General features: G+C 43.5%; 1 protein-coding gene across 2 annotated transcripts in view; it reads right to left on the reverse strand.

Moving 5' to 3' along the window:
* Nucleotides 1-13,255, reverse strand: part of AQR (aquarius intron-binding spliceosomal factor) — a 276,039-nt gene that overhangs the window by 253,110 nt on the left and 9,674 nt on the right. For both annotated transcript variants that reach the window (XM_029599025.1, XM_029599024.1), the window contains exons 3-5: nt 11,481-11,521; nt 5,203-5,238; nt 3,194-3,314 (exon numbers count right to left, since the gene is read on the reverse strand). In XM_029599025.1, the coding sequence (XP_029454885.1) occupies nt 3,194-3,314; nt 5,203-5,238; nt 11,481-11,521 (198 nt within the window). The remainder of the gene's footprint in view (nt 1-3,193; nt 3,315-5,202; nt 5,239-11,480; nt 11,522-13,255) is intronic.

Here is a 13,255-nt window from a genome sequence, read left to right on the forward strand (position 1 = left end):
AAGAACTTATCCAAACCTTTTTTGAACCCAGCTACACTAACTGCACTAACCACATCCTCTGGCAACAAATTCCAGAGCTTTATTGTGCGTTGAGTGAAAAAGAATTTTCTCCGATTAGTCTTAAATGTGCTACTTGATAACTTCATGGAATGCCCCCTAGTCCTTCTATTATTCGAAAGTGTAAATAACCGAGTCACATCTACTCGTTCAAGACCTCTCATGATCTTAAAGATCTCTATCATATCCCCCCCTCAGCCGTCTCTTCTCCAAGCTGAACAGCCCTAATCTCTTCAGCCTTTCCTCATAGGGGAGCTGTTCCATCCCTTTTATCATTTTGGTTGCCCTTCTCTGTACCTTCTCCATCGCAACTATATCTTTTTTGAGATGCGGCGACCAGAATTGTACACAGTATTCAAGGTGCGGTCTCACCATGGAGCGATACAGAGGCATTATGACATTTTCCGTTCTATTAACCATTCCCTTCCTAATATTTCCTAACATTCTATTTGCTTTTTTGACTGCTGCAGCACACTGAGCTGACTATTTTAAAGTATTATCCACTATGATGCCTAGATCTTTTTCCTGGGTGGTAGCTCCTAACATGGAACCTAACATTGTGTAACTACAGCAAGGGTTATTTTTCCCTATGTGCATCACCTTGCACTTGTCCACATTAAATTTCATCTGCCATTTGGATGCCCAATCTTCCAGACTTGCAAGGTCCTCCTGTAATGTATCACAGTCTGCCTGTGATTTAACTACTCTGAATAATTTTGTATCATCTGCAAATTTGATAACCTCACTCGTCGTATTCCTTTCCAGATCATTTATAAATATATTGAAAAGCACCGGTCCCAATACAGATCCCTGAGGTACTCCACTGTTTACCCTTTTCCACTGAGAATATTGACCATTTAATCCTACTCTCTGTTTCCTGTCTTTTAACCAGTTTGTAATCCACGAAAGGACATCGCCTCCTATCTTACAACATCAGTAGGAAAATGAGAATTCCCTTCCCCCATCGGGCAAAGAAACAGGTGCAGTAGGCTGGCTCTCCACATGTGGATACAAAATGGCAATCGAGGCATCGGGAGGGTGGGGGGGAGGTGAGGAGTTGCCGCGGGAATGGCAAAGTCCTTCTGTGCCTGGCTGTTGTGAGCAGGAGAGAGAGAACTGCTCTCCGCTCCTTCCCCCGTAAGCTGCCAGTCCTTGTACAGGGTACTGACTAATAAAAAGTAAAAACCTTTCCTCTTTTTCCTTTTTCTTTTCCCCTCCAGACAGCCTAAAGTGACAGAGGGATTTTACTTCTCTGACGAGACCCCTGAGATATGAGGCTTCTCAGGGATGTGAAAGTGACAGAGGGATTTTACGTCTCTGATGAGACCCCTGAGGTATGAGACTTCTCATGGGTCTCCACGGGGAAGGGACTGGACCACCCCTCCCCCTGCACCCAGCTCCTCACAGGAACAAGAAATTCAGCGCTGCTACCTGTCAGAAACGACCCGCTCTCCCGTTCAGTCAGAGGAATGGCGCATCTCTGCAACTGTTAGACTGCCCCGAGGAATAAATGGCATCTCAGGGCAGCAGGGGGTTGTGGGGGGAGAGGTTGGACCACCTAAGGCAGCTGAAATACTGGCTGTAAGAAATAAGTAAACACTTACCCCAAAAACAACAGAATAACATAAGACGGAATGTACAAGACAGATCTGTCACTGAAAACAAAGTTCTGCCTGCAAGTCTCCAGAGAAGGTAAACCACAGGTTTTGTTTTTTTTAACTTTATAACTATGATCCATCCAAGGAAAGAATTAGAGGAAAACAAAAAAGAATTAAAGAAATTCTATAAACTATCCTCTAAATGAACTGGGGAACCGAAGGTGCAACTGCCATCTGCTGGAGTCAGAGAAGTACTGAAGGTTTACAGAGGGCGCACCAGTTATGAGGGACCACCCTCTCACTTTTTGCTCTGACTCCATCTGCTGGAAGGGGGACATAACCCACGGTCTGGACTGATCCTGGTACGTACAGGGAACCAAAAATTTTTTTTTTTAGGTTACCTTTGTTGAGCAACTTACTTCAGCTCCCGAGCTGAAATAAGTTGCGCACGCCGGCAGCCGGCCGGTGTGCGAGGCTCTGGAACAGCGAACAGTGGCACTGTCCTGGCCCGCGCCCCTCTACCCCGCCCCCCCTTCCAAGAGGCCTAGCACTTGAGCGTGTAGCGGCCTTTACGCGCGAGGCCGGCGTGCGTAAGGCCCAGCCACACACTTAAAGGCTGGAATTTACACGTGTCGGGCATGCAAAGTCTGCCCGATTCAGCCTATTTTATACCATGCACATATATACACGCGTATGTTAGAAAATGATCGCATCCTTTGACGTGAGCCAGCATACACACATACACGTGCTCCCGTGCGGCTGTTTAAAAGTTACCGTCTTAATGTATATAAATTTGCCCTTGCTCAGTGTCAAAGAGAAACAATGCGGGTGGTTTCCCTTTGAGATCTGGTGCAATGAACATGGACTTAAAACAGGCCACCTGCTTACTTTGTACATGGCCTAAGCTGCTGAGAATTGCCCCCTTGATGTATCCCTCCCTTGTCTACACTGCAGCCCAACACCCCCCTACCCCGATGCACATTTCTAACTTCTTCCAACTTAAGCTGCAACTAATACAAGTTATCAGAGTCAAAGATCTCTACCCTAAGCAGAAGAACCTTGACAGACTGCATGGGCCAATTTGATGTTTTCTGCTGTCGTTTACTATCTTTCATTAAATTTACCCGGCATTAGAGAAAGGCAGATACAAAGCTGCTCAGACCCCCATAAGAAGGCAAACCATCTAATCATCAGCAGTCAGAGAAACCCCCATGCAGCCTATTTCAAAGAAACATGCCAGAAGCAGCAGAGAGGCCTGCCCTCTAGCAAAGCTCATAACTGGTACCCAGCCATTTAGACCATGTTTGGAGCAATATATTGACTGGACCACAGTCACTTAGAGATTGGTTTTCACATTCATGCCTTCTGGCAGTATTTTCAATGTATGAACTTTGTTTTTTTGCTTTGTTTTTTTAAGCAAGTATTTGCTTTGCAATGAAAGTCTTTCATAAGTATAAGCAAGTCTCGATTTATCACTACTCTCTGACAAGTTCCATGGGCTGCCATGACAGCTGTCGTGCACAGGGAAGTGCTCTTACCTCCCACGCTGGCACATTCTCCCGGAACTTCTCATTCACCATGCAACAGATTGACATTAAGAAGGCCTTGCTGGTCACCTCTGGGGAGTAATTCACCCATAGGTAATTTTCCAAGTACTGGCTGTGAAAGGTAAAAAGGCAGAGCCCACGCATGAGTCATATCGGAGCAGAAGCAGCAGAATTAGTACTACTTTCTTAATGGCGCTGCTTTAGCATCATATTTTAGAAAACTTTGCAAGTTATCACTAAGACTATACACATTCTACCAATGGGCCTCAGCTGGGTAGGGCCATGTTACCTGATCTTTGCAAACAGATAGGCTAAATACATTGTATCTGTGTGTCATCCTAAAATGGACAGGGACTCCAAGAACAGGAATGAACTTGACATCATAGTGACTTCTCTCCCGCTCTCCACCTTATAGTGTTCGACAGAGTTCTCGAGTTCCATAGCCAGGCCAGGATTTCAGGATAGCTGCAATGAGTATTTACGAGCTTTACCTACATACAAAGGCTCCAGTTTATGGTAAATTCCCATATTTCGGTGATCCTATCAGAGCCACATGTGTTACTTGGGAACACACATTAGTCATTCTTGGGGGTAAGGGCTACTACAGAACTAACAATGAAACGAGGTCACACAACCCCTACCAGATCCCCTTCCAAGGCCACTTGGAGTGAGATATGAATGTACTGCACCCTGGTGGCCTTGGGAGGTTTTGAGTGGGATGGGAGGGTTGGGTAGGAGTTGCAGGTGGGGGTAGAGGGGGTTAGAAAGGAACCTGGAGCCTACATGGTCGGGGGAAGAAGCTCCATGGGTCACTAATTTAAATTCTTTTGGGGTGCTTGAGGGAGGGGCCATCAAGATGCTATGCCCTAATATTATTCCGTATTTTGAGCCTAGGGGATCAGGCCTTCTGGCTCGGATGTTTTCATTTTTTTGTACTTAACTGGCAATATACTGAGGCAGTCCTAGATTTTTCTGTATAACACTGAAGATCGGCGTTATCAGGATAACGTAGCCGGAGTGTCCCCCGACTGTCCCTGACTCATCGAGCTAGGTTGTTAGATGATTAATGACTTAACCAGATAATACGGAGCAGGCCAAAAAGGTGGGAAATTTAAAGCCCCAGGATCTGTGCAGTTAAGTAGTAACTTAGCTGAACAAACCCCTTTGAATATGGACCTAGTGTGAGGCTTCCCTCCCCCAAGGGATAATGAGCACTTTCTCTGCAGCATCCCCAGTCCCAGCTGACCTGGTCCTGGTCCAGGAATCAAGCTCAGCACCCTCTGTATGGGAGCAGATAGCACTGCTCCTGAGCCATCAGGCTGGCAGTTCAAGCATGTTCTTGGCAAATCGACATCTGAATTAACAACATAATGATGGTGACAGCAGTTATCAGACTGCTGTAATGAGACCATATCCTTCAGTATCTAGAGTGCCACTCTGTGCATACATGTTATGCACCCCTCTATGCACAGCGTCTGCTGTATTCCCTGTAACATGATATTTCTTTCCTTCACTCTGTCCTCACCAGTGAAAAACAAGAAATAATGAACAGCATGCTGGAAAGCATTAATGCTACATTTCAAATTAAAATTAACAATGTTATCATTTGTACTTACTTTCACCTAGATATGAAGTTTAAAATAAACACTTGACAAAAATCAATGGATATTTTATAAAAACTGGAAAGAACAAGCATGCAGGCACCTCAGGGTGCTATAGAGGGACTCGAATTGCACCCTCCCTAGCACCCTGGGGTGGCTGCATGCTTGTTCTTACCATTGCCCCAGGTTCTTCGTTTGAAGAATGATAATAGCGTACGAGAACAGTTTAATAAGCTGCATCTTCCTTCTGTTGGTCAGTGCGACACAAGCTGGCAGAAAATCCAAGTAACTGAACCCCTCCCTCTGGATGCCCTTCTAGTTCTCTTCATATTTTTTTTTTTGTTCCTGCTGGATATGATATACCAGAAAGACAGAAAAAGAACCTTGCTCCAAACTTACCTAAACTCCAAAAGCATTATCTTTCTTATGGAAAACCTGAAACAAAAAAATACAACAAACATGACCATTAGACTTCAGAAGATAGCAAAAGGAAGCATGAGCTTTTGATATATATATGTGTGTTTCTGTCCGTTAGCCCTGAGCTAGTTACCTACCCTAAACCTCAACAAATCCCGGGCATCAGGTCAACCAGAAATTTCACTATGGTGCCTGGGATTTTTGTGCCCCGGTACAGGAGGAGCCGCTGCCATGGGAATAGCCATCTTCTTTGATCTGCACCACACAAACTCACCATAATCAAACAGGATTTATTTTGCATGCAGAATGGGGTAAAGGATATAAAGTAGAAAGAGAATGTTTAGATTAAAAAAAAAAAAAAAAGAGATGGTCTGTGTCTAGGCAAGTTTCTTTATCTTGTCAATGGATTTCCACTTCATACAGCTGAATCTGATGCCTTCCACAATGCTGAAAACTTCCAGAGGGGTAGCCATTTTAGACTGCAGCAGCAAGAAAATAAAAAAAAGCTGATTGAACCTTATCACTTACTCACTTTGCTCTTCACTCCACAATGTCTTCTCTATAACTTTGCATCCTTCCACACCCACCATCTTTATTTATATTTACCCAACTCCTGAATTGCACTTCAGACATCTGATAACGTATACTCTTGTCTTTGAAAGTTCATGCCTCAATACATCGGTTTGTCTAGAAGGTGCTATCTGCCTCTTTGTCATTTTGCCTCTAGTACATGACACATCTGCGTTTCTTGAATATCCTAATAGAGGCCAGAAGCTCACAGCCATGAGAGTCTGCACCCTTCAAAACCCAGAGTAAAGGCTCTCAATGCTGTCTCAAAAATTTCACAAACCGAGCAAACTAGATGTTTCTCACATCCTTCCAAAAGTGAACAAAATCTCTTGTTCCTCTTGAGCTTAGTGAATTATTGTGCTGTGAAGGGGTACATAGACTAGAACCTCGAACACCTTAAAGAATAGGGACCAGCTATCTAGATCATCCTACCCTAAATACTCAGAGTGGGAATCCAAACAGGGCTTTTCCCATGGAAGAGGAATAAAAGCCCAGGCTCAGGAAGGAGTAAAGAGGCCCAGAACAGGAGTAAACTCTAAGGACTAAGTCAAAACCCTGTAGGTTTGAATGTCTGACTTTTGATGTCGCACTGCTAAGTTAAGCAAACTTCTGATGCTTTTCTATTTAAAAGAATAAAAATGTTGTTCTGTTAAAAAGCCAGAGTGCAGGTGATTTTCCATTCTCTGGCACCCCTCTCTGAAGCCAAGGCCACCCCACGCTATCAAACGTGTCCTTTCCAGAATGCTATGCGAACACTACCATGAAGTACTATTTTGGGAAAATGCCCAAAACAGGGAAAGTTCTGACACTTATATCTGGAGGAGGAGGAGTACTGAGGTGTTTCAGGTTTCTTCATCTTTTTCAGGGCAGATCCAACCACCAAACTGATGTGGCAATTGGAAGTGATCAAATCCCTCAGCCGTCTGGACATTGGACTTGGTGTCTACCTTCTTTCTAACTGGAAGTACTGCATATGAAGTTTCCTACATAAATCCTTGTAGAGTGGGTGGATAGACACTGCCACCAACTCCTTAGGGACATCAACAAAAAATTGCACTAGGTTTTCTTTCAATCTTCACATCAATGGAGATGGTGTTAGCCATTATCTGTACAAAATCTGAAAAGGAAAGATCCTCAGGAGGAGATCTATTTCTAGCCCGTGGGGGGTGAGGGATTCCAAGGGGAAGTCACCCAAGCAGAACAACTCCCCTGACCGATCCCAAGAACCCCACAACTACTCAGACTCACTCTCATAGAAAATGGTGACGTTTTAGTAAGCACTGGCATGTGCAGTGACTGCCTTCCAGTGCTAAACTCCAACTCATGGGATCTCAGGGTTGATCAGCATCAAAAACTGGAGTAGCTTACCTCCCCAATCCCCTCTGGAACCAGACTATTTGCACTGAAGGCCTGTCACCTGCAACAAAGCTTGGCATCAAAGGGGCAACAACCAATGTTGGATCACTTAATACTCCAAGTAGAGCAGAGCTTTCTAGCACCTGTTGGTATACACTGTTTACATGCTGAGCTATTGCTTCCAACTGTTGTCCTTTGGAGTTCTTCCTTGAGGACTACTGAGTTAAAAACATGTTGGAACTCAATAGGTGGACTGACCTTCACAGATTCGAGGAGCCTTGAAAGCCTGAAGCTGGATGTCTAAAGATGTTGCAGTGAGTAGTATGGATAAAAAGTAGAGCCAACCTCCAAGTGCAGCTACTCTGAGGGTCAGACAGCAGTCTCCAGAATCCCTTAGTATGACCTCTCATATTGAAGAATAGAAGCGCCTGTTTCTTATCTTCGGGTAACCGAGGGTGGGACTCACCCGACTTATTGGCCATATTTTTTTTTTCAGTTCACTCCCAAACAAGAGTGAACCTTCAAAAGGCAATTTGGTAAGATTAGACTTCGAAATTGCATCGGCTGACCAACTCCTAAGCCATAGCTGATGCCTGGCCGCCATTACCAAAGCCAGCCCTCTGTCCGAAGTGTGGACCAAATCGCAGCCACATCTGCCAAATAGGCGGCTGCTGGTTTCATCACTGTCCTGGAATTCACACCAGATTCATAGACCTCCTGAAAGAAAAGTAAACAAGAGCGAGCCATCAGGGAACAACAAGAAGCTATCTGCAAATTCATTGCCATCACTTCAGAGGCCTGCTTAAGGACAGCCTCAATTCTCCAATCCTGTGCATCCTTCAAGGCTGCTCTCCCTTCTACAGGGAAAGTCATCCTCTTGTTAACGGCACACATGAGCACATCCATTTACGGACAATGCAATTACTCTCTCGCTGCTGGATCCAGGGGGTACGCCGTTCCAAGGCTCGTCCCTCTTTAAAATTAACTTCCAGGGCACCCCATTCCAGATCAATCAATTCTTGAATGGCCTCCATAATAGGGAAGAAACAAGAGGCTTTATGCAAAGAAAATCAAAATGGGATCTTTCTTTGGCTCAGACATGGATTCAGCTCCCGGTACTCCCAGCGTCTTCAAAGTCTGGGAAATCAGAGCCGGTAACTCATTTATATAAACGCAACATAGTCCTATATGACTCCAATCCTGGAGGAATTTCCCCAACCTCCAGGGAGTAAGGATCGGCACCATCATCCGTGCCAGCTGGCTCCCTATTGGGGAGACCTGCGACAGATCTAGGTGCACTCCGACGCTTACCCACAGCACCAGGAAGGCAGAAATATGCATCCTGAACTGCTAAAATTGACCTGGGACTGGGGACTGCGCCTGAGGTCCAAACCAAAACCAGGGAGCATCAGTCCTGCACCCACTGAACTACCTTCCCCTGCTGAGGTAACAGTTAGGGGAGCCCCAAAATCAGGCAACACCTCTGACAGCTTTTTTTTTCCATTCACGCATTAAGCTGGGAGGAACCGGGTTTAACAAAAATCAGACAGAGGCAATTCTCCCTGAGCCTCCAAGCAGCGCTGACACAAGTTACAGAGAATGCCAAGCTGAGACGCCCGAATACGACAAGCAGCACAAAGGGCAAGATGCTTAGGCTTCTTAGCTATTGGCGCCATCAAATTGCCAGTATGCTCTAACAGGCATCTAATTATGGTGCGCCCCGCTGTGTTAGCACTGTAAAAAATAGGCGCCCAAACTTATTTGCCCAAAAATTAGGTGCTCATCACAGTGTTCCGATAAGCATACAAAACTGAGCTCCCACCAGGACACTCAGTGAGCATAAATAAATGACCAGGCAGGCGCCCCTACGTGCCCAACTACTCACACAACTAAGCACACAAACTGGAAGCACTACTGGGTGCACAGCCGGGCACACAAGTACGAACCAACATAACTGAAGAGGGCAGTCTAATGTGCAAGAAAAATCGCATGAAAATACTGCGGCAGCCTACTACGCGGCAAACTCAAGCCTCAGAGAGGAGCCTAGCCAAAAAGGCTGCTCAACCCGCCAAGCTGCCACATCCCCTAAGCTCCCCCGGAGGTGGGAACAAACATCGGATTGGCGCACCAAGCAAGGAGACAGGAGAAGATAGGAGTAAACTACTTAACTCCCCTACTTCTCTCTTCCTTTTTTTCTTTTTTTTAATTACCTGAGTTTAGCCCATTCGGCTGAGTATAAGGTCAGTCTCCGGCTGCAGGGAAAGGGGGCAAGGATCTTCACCGCCGCACTCAGCTTCCTGCACCTGCTTGCCTTTCAGCTGTTTTTTTGGGGTGGGTTTTACAGTTAAGTCCACGCCGGTGGAAAACCAGCTACTAGACCAAGGCACTCATCTGAGGGATGGATCCAAGGATATCACCTCAGGAATTCTCATCTGAGGGAGGGACCATAAGGTATCACCACAGGAGAGCAGGGCGAATAATTTTCCTCCTCCTTTTCGCCTTTAAAATGTTTAAGCAATCCCTAGTAGGGAGATGCACTTCCACCATCTGCTGGAGATGGAGAATACTGGCAGGATGATGTCGGTGCAGGGGTACATATACCGTGTCGTCAGCTTGGCTCCATCTTCATCTGCTGGTAGAGGTGCATAACCTAATGGCTCTCGATCCACCTGTCTGTATGCTAAGAAAAAGAGTTTTACTGCATACTTAGAGTGGGAGATTTGAGAAGGCTGATATCCTAAAAGCCCAAACAGAATTGGACAAGCTTTGAAATTTATATAGGAAGAAGATGAGAATCATGGCAGGCTCTGCAACAATGTTTTATTTTTGCTATATTTTTTTGGTGATTTTAGCCTCAGTCCCAAGGTCAGCATCCCAGCTACCTTAAAAAAAAAAAAAAAAAAAAAAAAAAAAAAGGTGCTTCTCTCCCAGCCCTCTTCCCCCAAACCTTCTCCCCTACAGATATTTAAATATCTCAAAGAAACTCCTTAAGATTCTGCAGAATGCCCAGACCTTTCTGATCTAAACACGAGGCAAGTACATAACAAATGTACTCTCACTCCAATTTGTTTTTATTATGACTGAATATGTGAATGTATAAAAATATACAAATGGGCAGCAGCCAGGGCTGAAATCTTGTTGGTTGCCACTACTGCTCACAAGTTTCACACGTGTGTTAAACAAACACCTTTTTGTGTCTGTGATAGTTAATTATCCACATAAGTGGGAAGCAGATTTGAGATTTAAACTAAGGTCATTTGAAGCAGGGCACATAAAGCATCAGTTTTGCACTGTGCGCCAAGAACCACAATACAGATGTTATATCAAATATATGCTACACTAGTGCTGTGAAATAAAATTTGTCCTGACTTTTCTGACATCTGTTAGAGAAGATGTTCCCAGATGAAAATCTTTCAACACATATGGTTGGATAGTCAGTACATCTGCAGATTTTGCTGAAGTTTTAGTTAAAAATCAATTACATTACCTGCTCTGACCTTTCTCTTGCTTGTTCTCTGATGTTACTGGGCTGTAGGCCTGCATCTAAATCTGCTATAGTTCCTGCAAGGAGTTTTTCTTTTTTTTTTTTTTTGTTACAGGCAGCAAAAATAACAATTACATTGAGCAGGAAAAAAATGTAAAATACAACTGTACAAGACAGCACCCACAAAAACAACCAAAGCATAACAAACGCCACAATAATCAGCATCAGCAATAAGAGCAGCCATAACAGAAATGTGTCCATGAACAATGTATACGCTTCACCCAGTAAAGATGTAATCCTTTTATTCATATATCAAGAAAGAGCCACGATTTCACCTTCTTCCGGAAGGTAAAATGTGGGTGCAATAACGGAGAATGACCTTCCCCTAAACTAAGCTTTCTGCACTTGCCTGATCGATGGTACCTGCAGAAGTGCCCCCTGTCTTGACCTCAGACAACACCATGGATGATAACGAATTCAGTTTCGCAAATATATACAATGGGCCATTTCTTCGCATTACCTTGCATACAGGCACTATTCTTACAACATGCATCCTAAAAATACACAAAATCACTTCTAAGTTTTTATACCACTTTCTATTAGCCACGAAGGCAACAATGAGCCTGGGAACTGCTACTACTGAGTAGACCACTGACAATGTTCAGCCTGCGGTTAAAAAGATTTTGAAAAAAGAAGTTTCTGGAAATGCCTAGAAAGCACAGCAAAAATAGCTTGTCTTCTCTCCTGAAAGTTCCTTCCACACTTTGTACAGCTCTCCATGGGTGATGGCTGTGCTTTAAAATGTAAATGGATCGTGACAGTTGAAGAGATGCTGGAAAATTATACCCACCTTGACTTTGCAATTTCCTTTTCATACACATCTTCAATAACCTGGAATGAATAAGTGAAAACATTGGGAAGAGTTTAGTGCTGCATAAGGTAACAGGCTTCTGACTCTAGAACGCTGCACAGTAAGAGCAAGGGAAATCCATTTCAACCACTGATTTTAATCAGTCCTTCCATTTGTACTGTTGCATGCATTCATATCTATGTGTATGAAAACATCCAGAGATAGATACATAGGACTGGAAAACCATGGATTCCTAAAACTTTAGTTCCTGGTCGGGAAGAGGGGCCACAAGACATCAGAAGAGTTGTGAGTGCTGCCACCCCTGCTGAGCCCCCAAAAAGCTGCTGGGGTCTGGCCCAAGGTGAGCCACAGTGAGAGACTGAGATAAGAAGCTGATGGAGAGCAGCAGCAGAGGAGGGAAGAAGCTGCAGGAAGGAGAAAGCAGAGGGGGGGGGGGGGGAGTTGTCAAAAAGGCAAAATGACTATACACACCCTCCTCCAAAAAAAGAGACAGAACTTTAAAAAAAAATAAGGTATTTAAGGGAAAAATCTTGAAAAAAAAATAGGAAAAATAATTTCCCTGGCTCCTAAAAATTCTGAGCCGACACCCAGATTTGCTAAATATTGTTCCAACCCTACCAGGGGTGCCCCTTTCCCCACTTCTGTTCCTTTTATGTTTAGAACCTCTTTTTAAGTATATTAAAGAGAGGATGAAGATCTCAAGGGTTAAAATGGACTATTTAGAATTAAAGCTTGCAGGGGGTTTTTTTATGCATATCTGGTGCAGTTCCTACGGTGTAGTCTACAGCAGTTTTCAAAATACAGAGAATTAGCAGAGCTAAAAACTAATAAAGATATATCATAAGAGATAAAGAGACCTATGGGGACTGAATTTCAACTGAAGTGGACAGGGGAATCTTCTAAATATCCAGGGATTCTATTACCCAGAGATAATATGACGCTGCAACTTAAGAATTGCTCCCATTTATTTTCCTCTACTAGATTACTGCTGTAGCAGTGGGCACAATTTTCTAATTTCATTGATTGGAAAGATTCATCTACTTCGCAAGATGATACTTCCCAAATGGCAATATGTTTTTCAGCTAATTTCTATTTATCTGACCAAAAGAGAATTAAATATAATAAATGGGGCCACAGGAAATTGCATATGGGTAGGGAGGAGTGCTAGAATAGCTCTTAATATATTGATGAAGCCCATAGAACAAGGTGATATGGGTCTGCCAAATTTTAAGCTATATAATGTAGCCTACAACATGAGACATTTAGGAGACTAGATGTGCAATACATCTAGGGACCTTCATTTTCAGTTTTATTTTATTTTCCATAGGAATTTCAATGTTATAACAAAAAAAAAAAATCAATGGAAAAATGACTGTTATAAGAAACAGGAGAAAAATGAGTAGCAAAGTCATTTTTTCACCGATTTCTTTTATTATAACATTGAAATTGCCAGGGAAAATAAAATAAAAACTGAAAACAAAAGTCCCTAAAGACATCTTACTATATACCTATGAGGACAGAATGAGCACTAACTAGTCTCTTGGAGTTGACATACCTACCTTCTAAAATCTCACTTAATCTTAGGCCTAACAGTTTGACGAAACCTATCCTAAAAACCTACAAAAGCTTATGCAGTAAGCATTTAAAGATGAATTTTAAAAGCACTGAGCACACAAAAATTAGCGAATACGGGCATAAGTAACCACTATGCATGTGTTCCGTATTTAATAAAAGCCACACATGTATTCACTTTC

Source organism: Rhinatrema bivittatum, chromosome 4 (assembly GCF_901001135.1).
Source record: "Rhinatrema bivittatum chromosome 4, aRhiBiv1.1, whole genome shotgun sequence".
NCBI lineage: Eukaryota > Metazoa > Chordata > Amphibia > Gymnophiona > Rhinatrematidae > Rhinatrema > Rhinatrema bivittatum.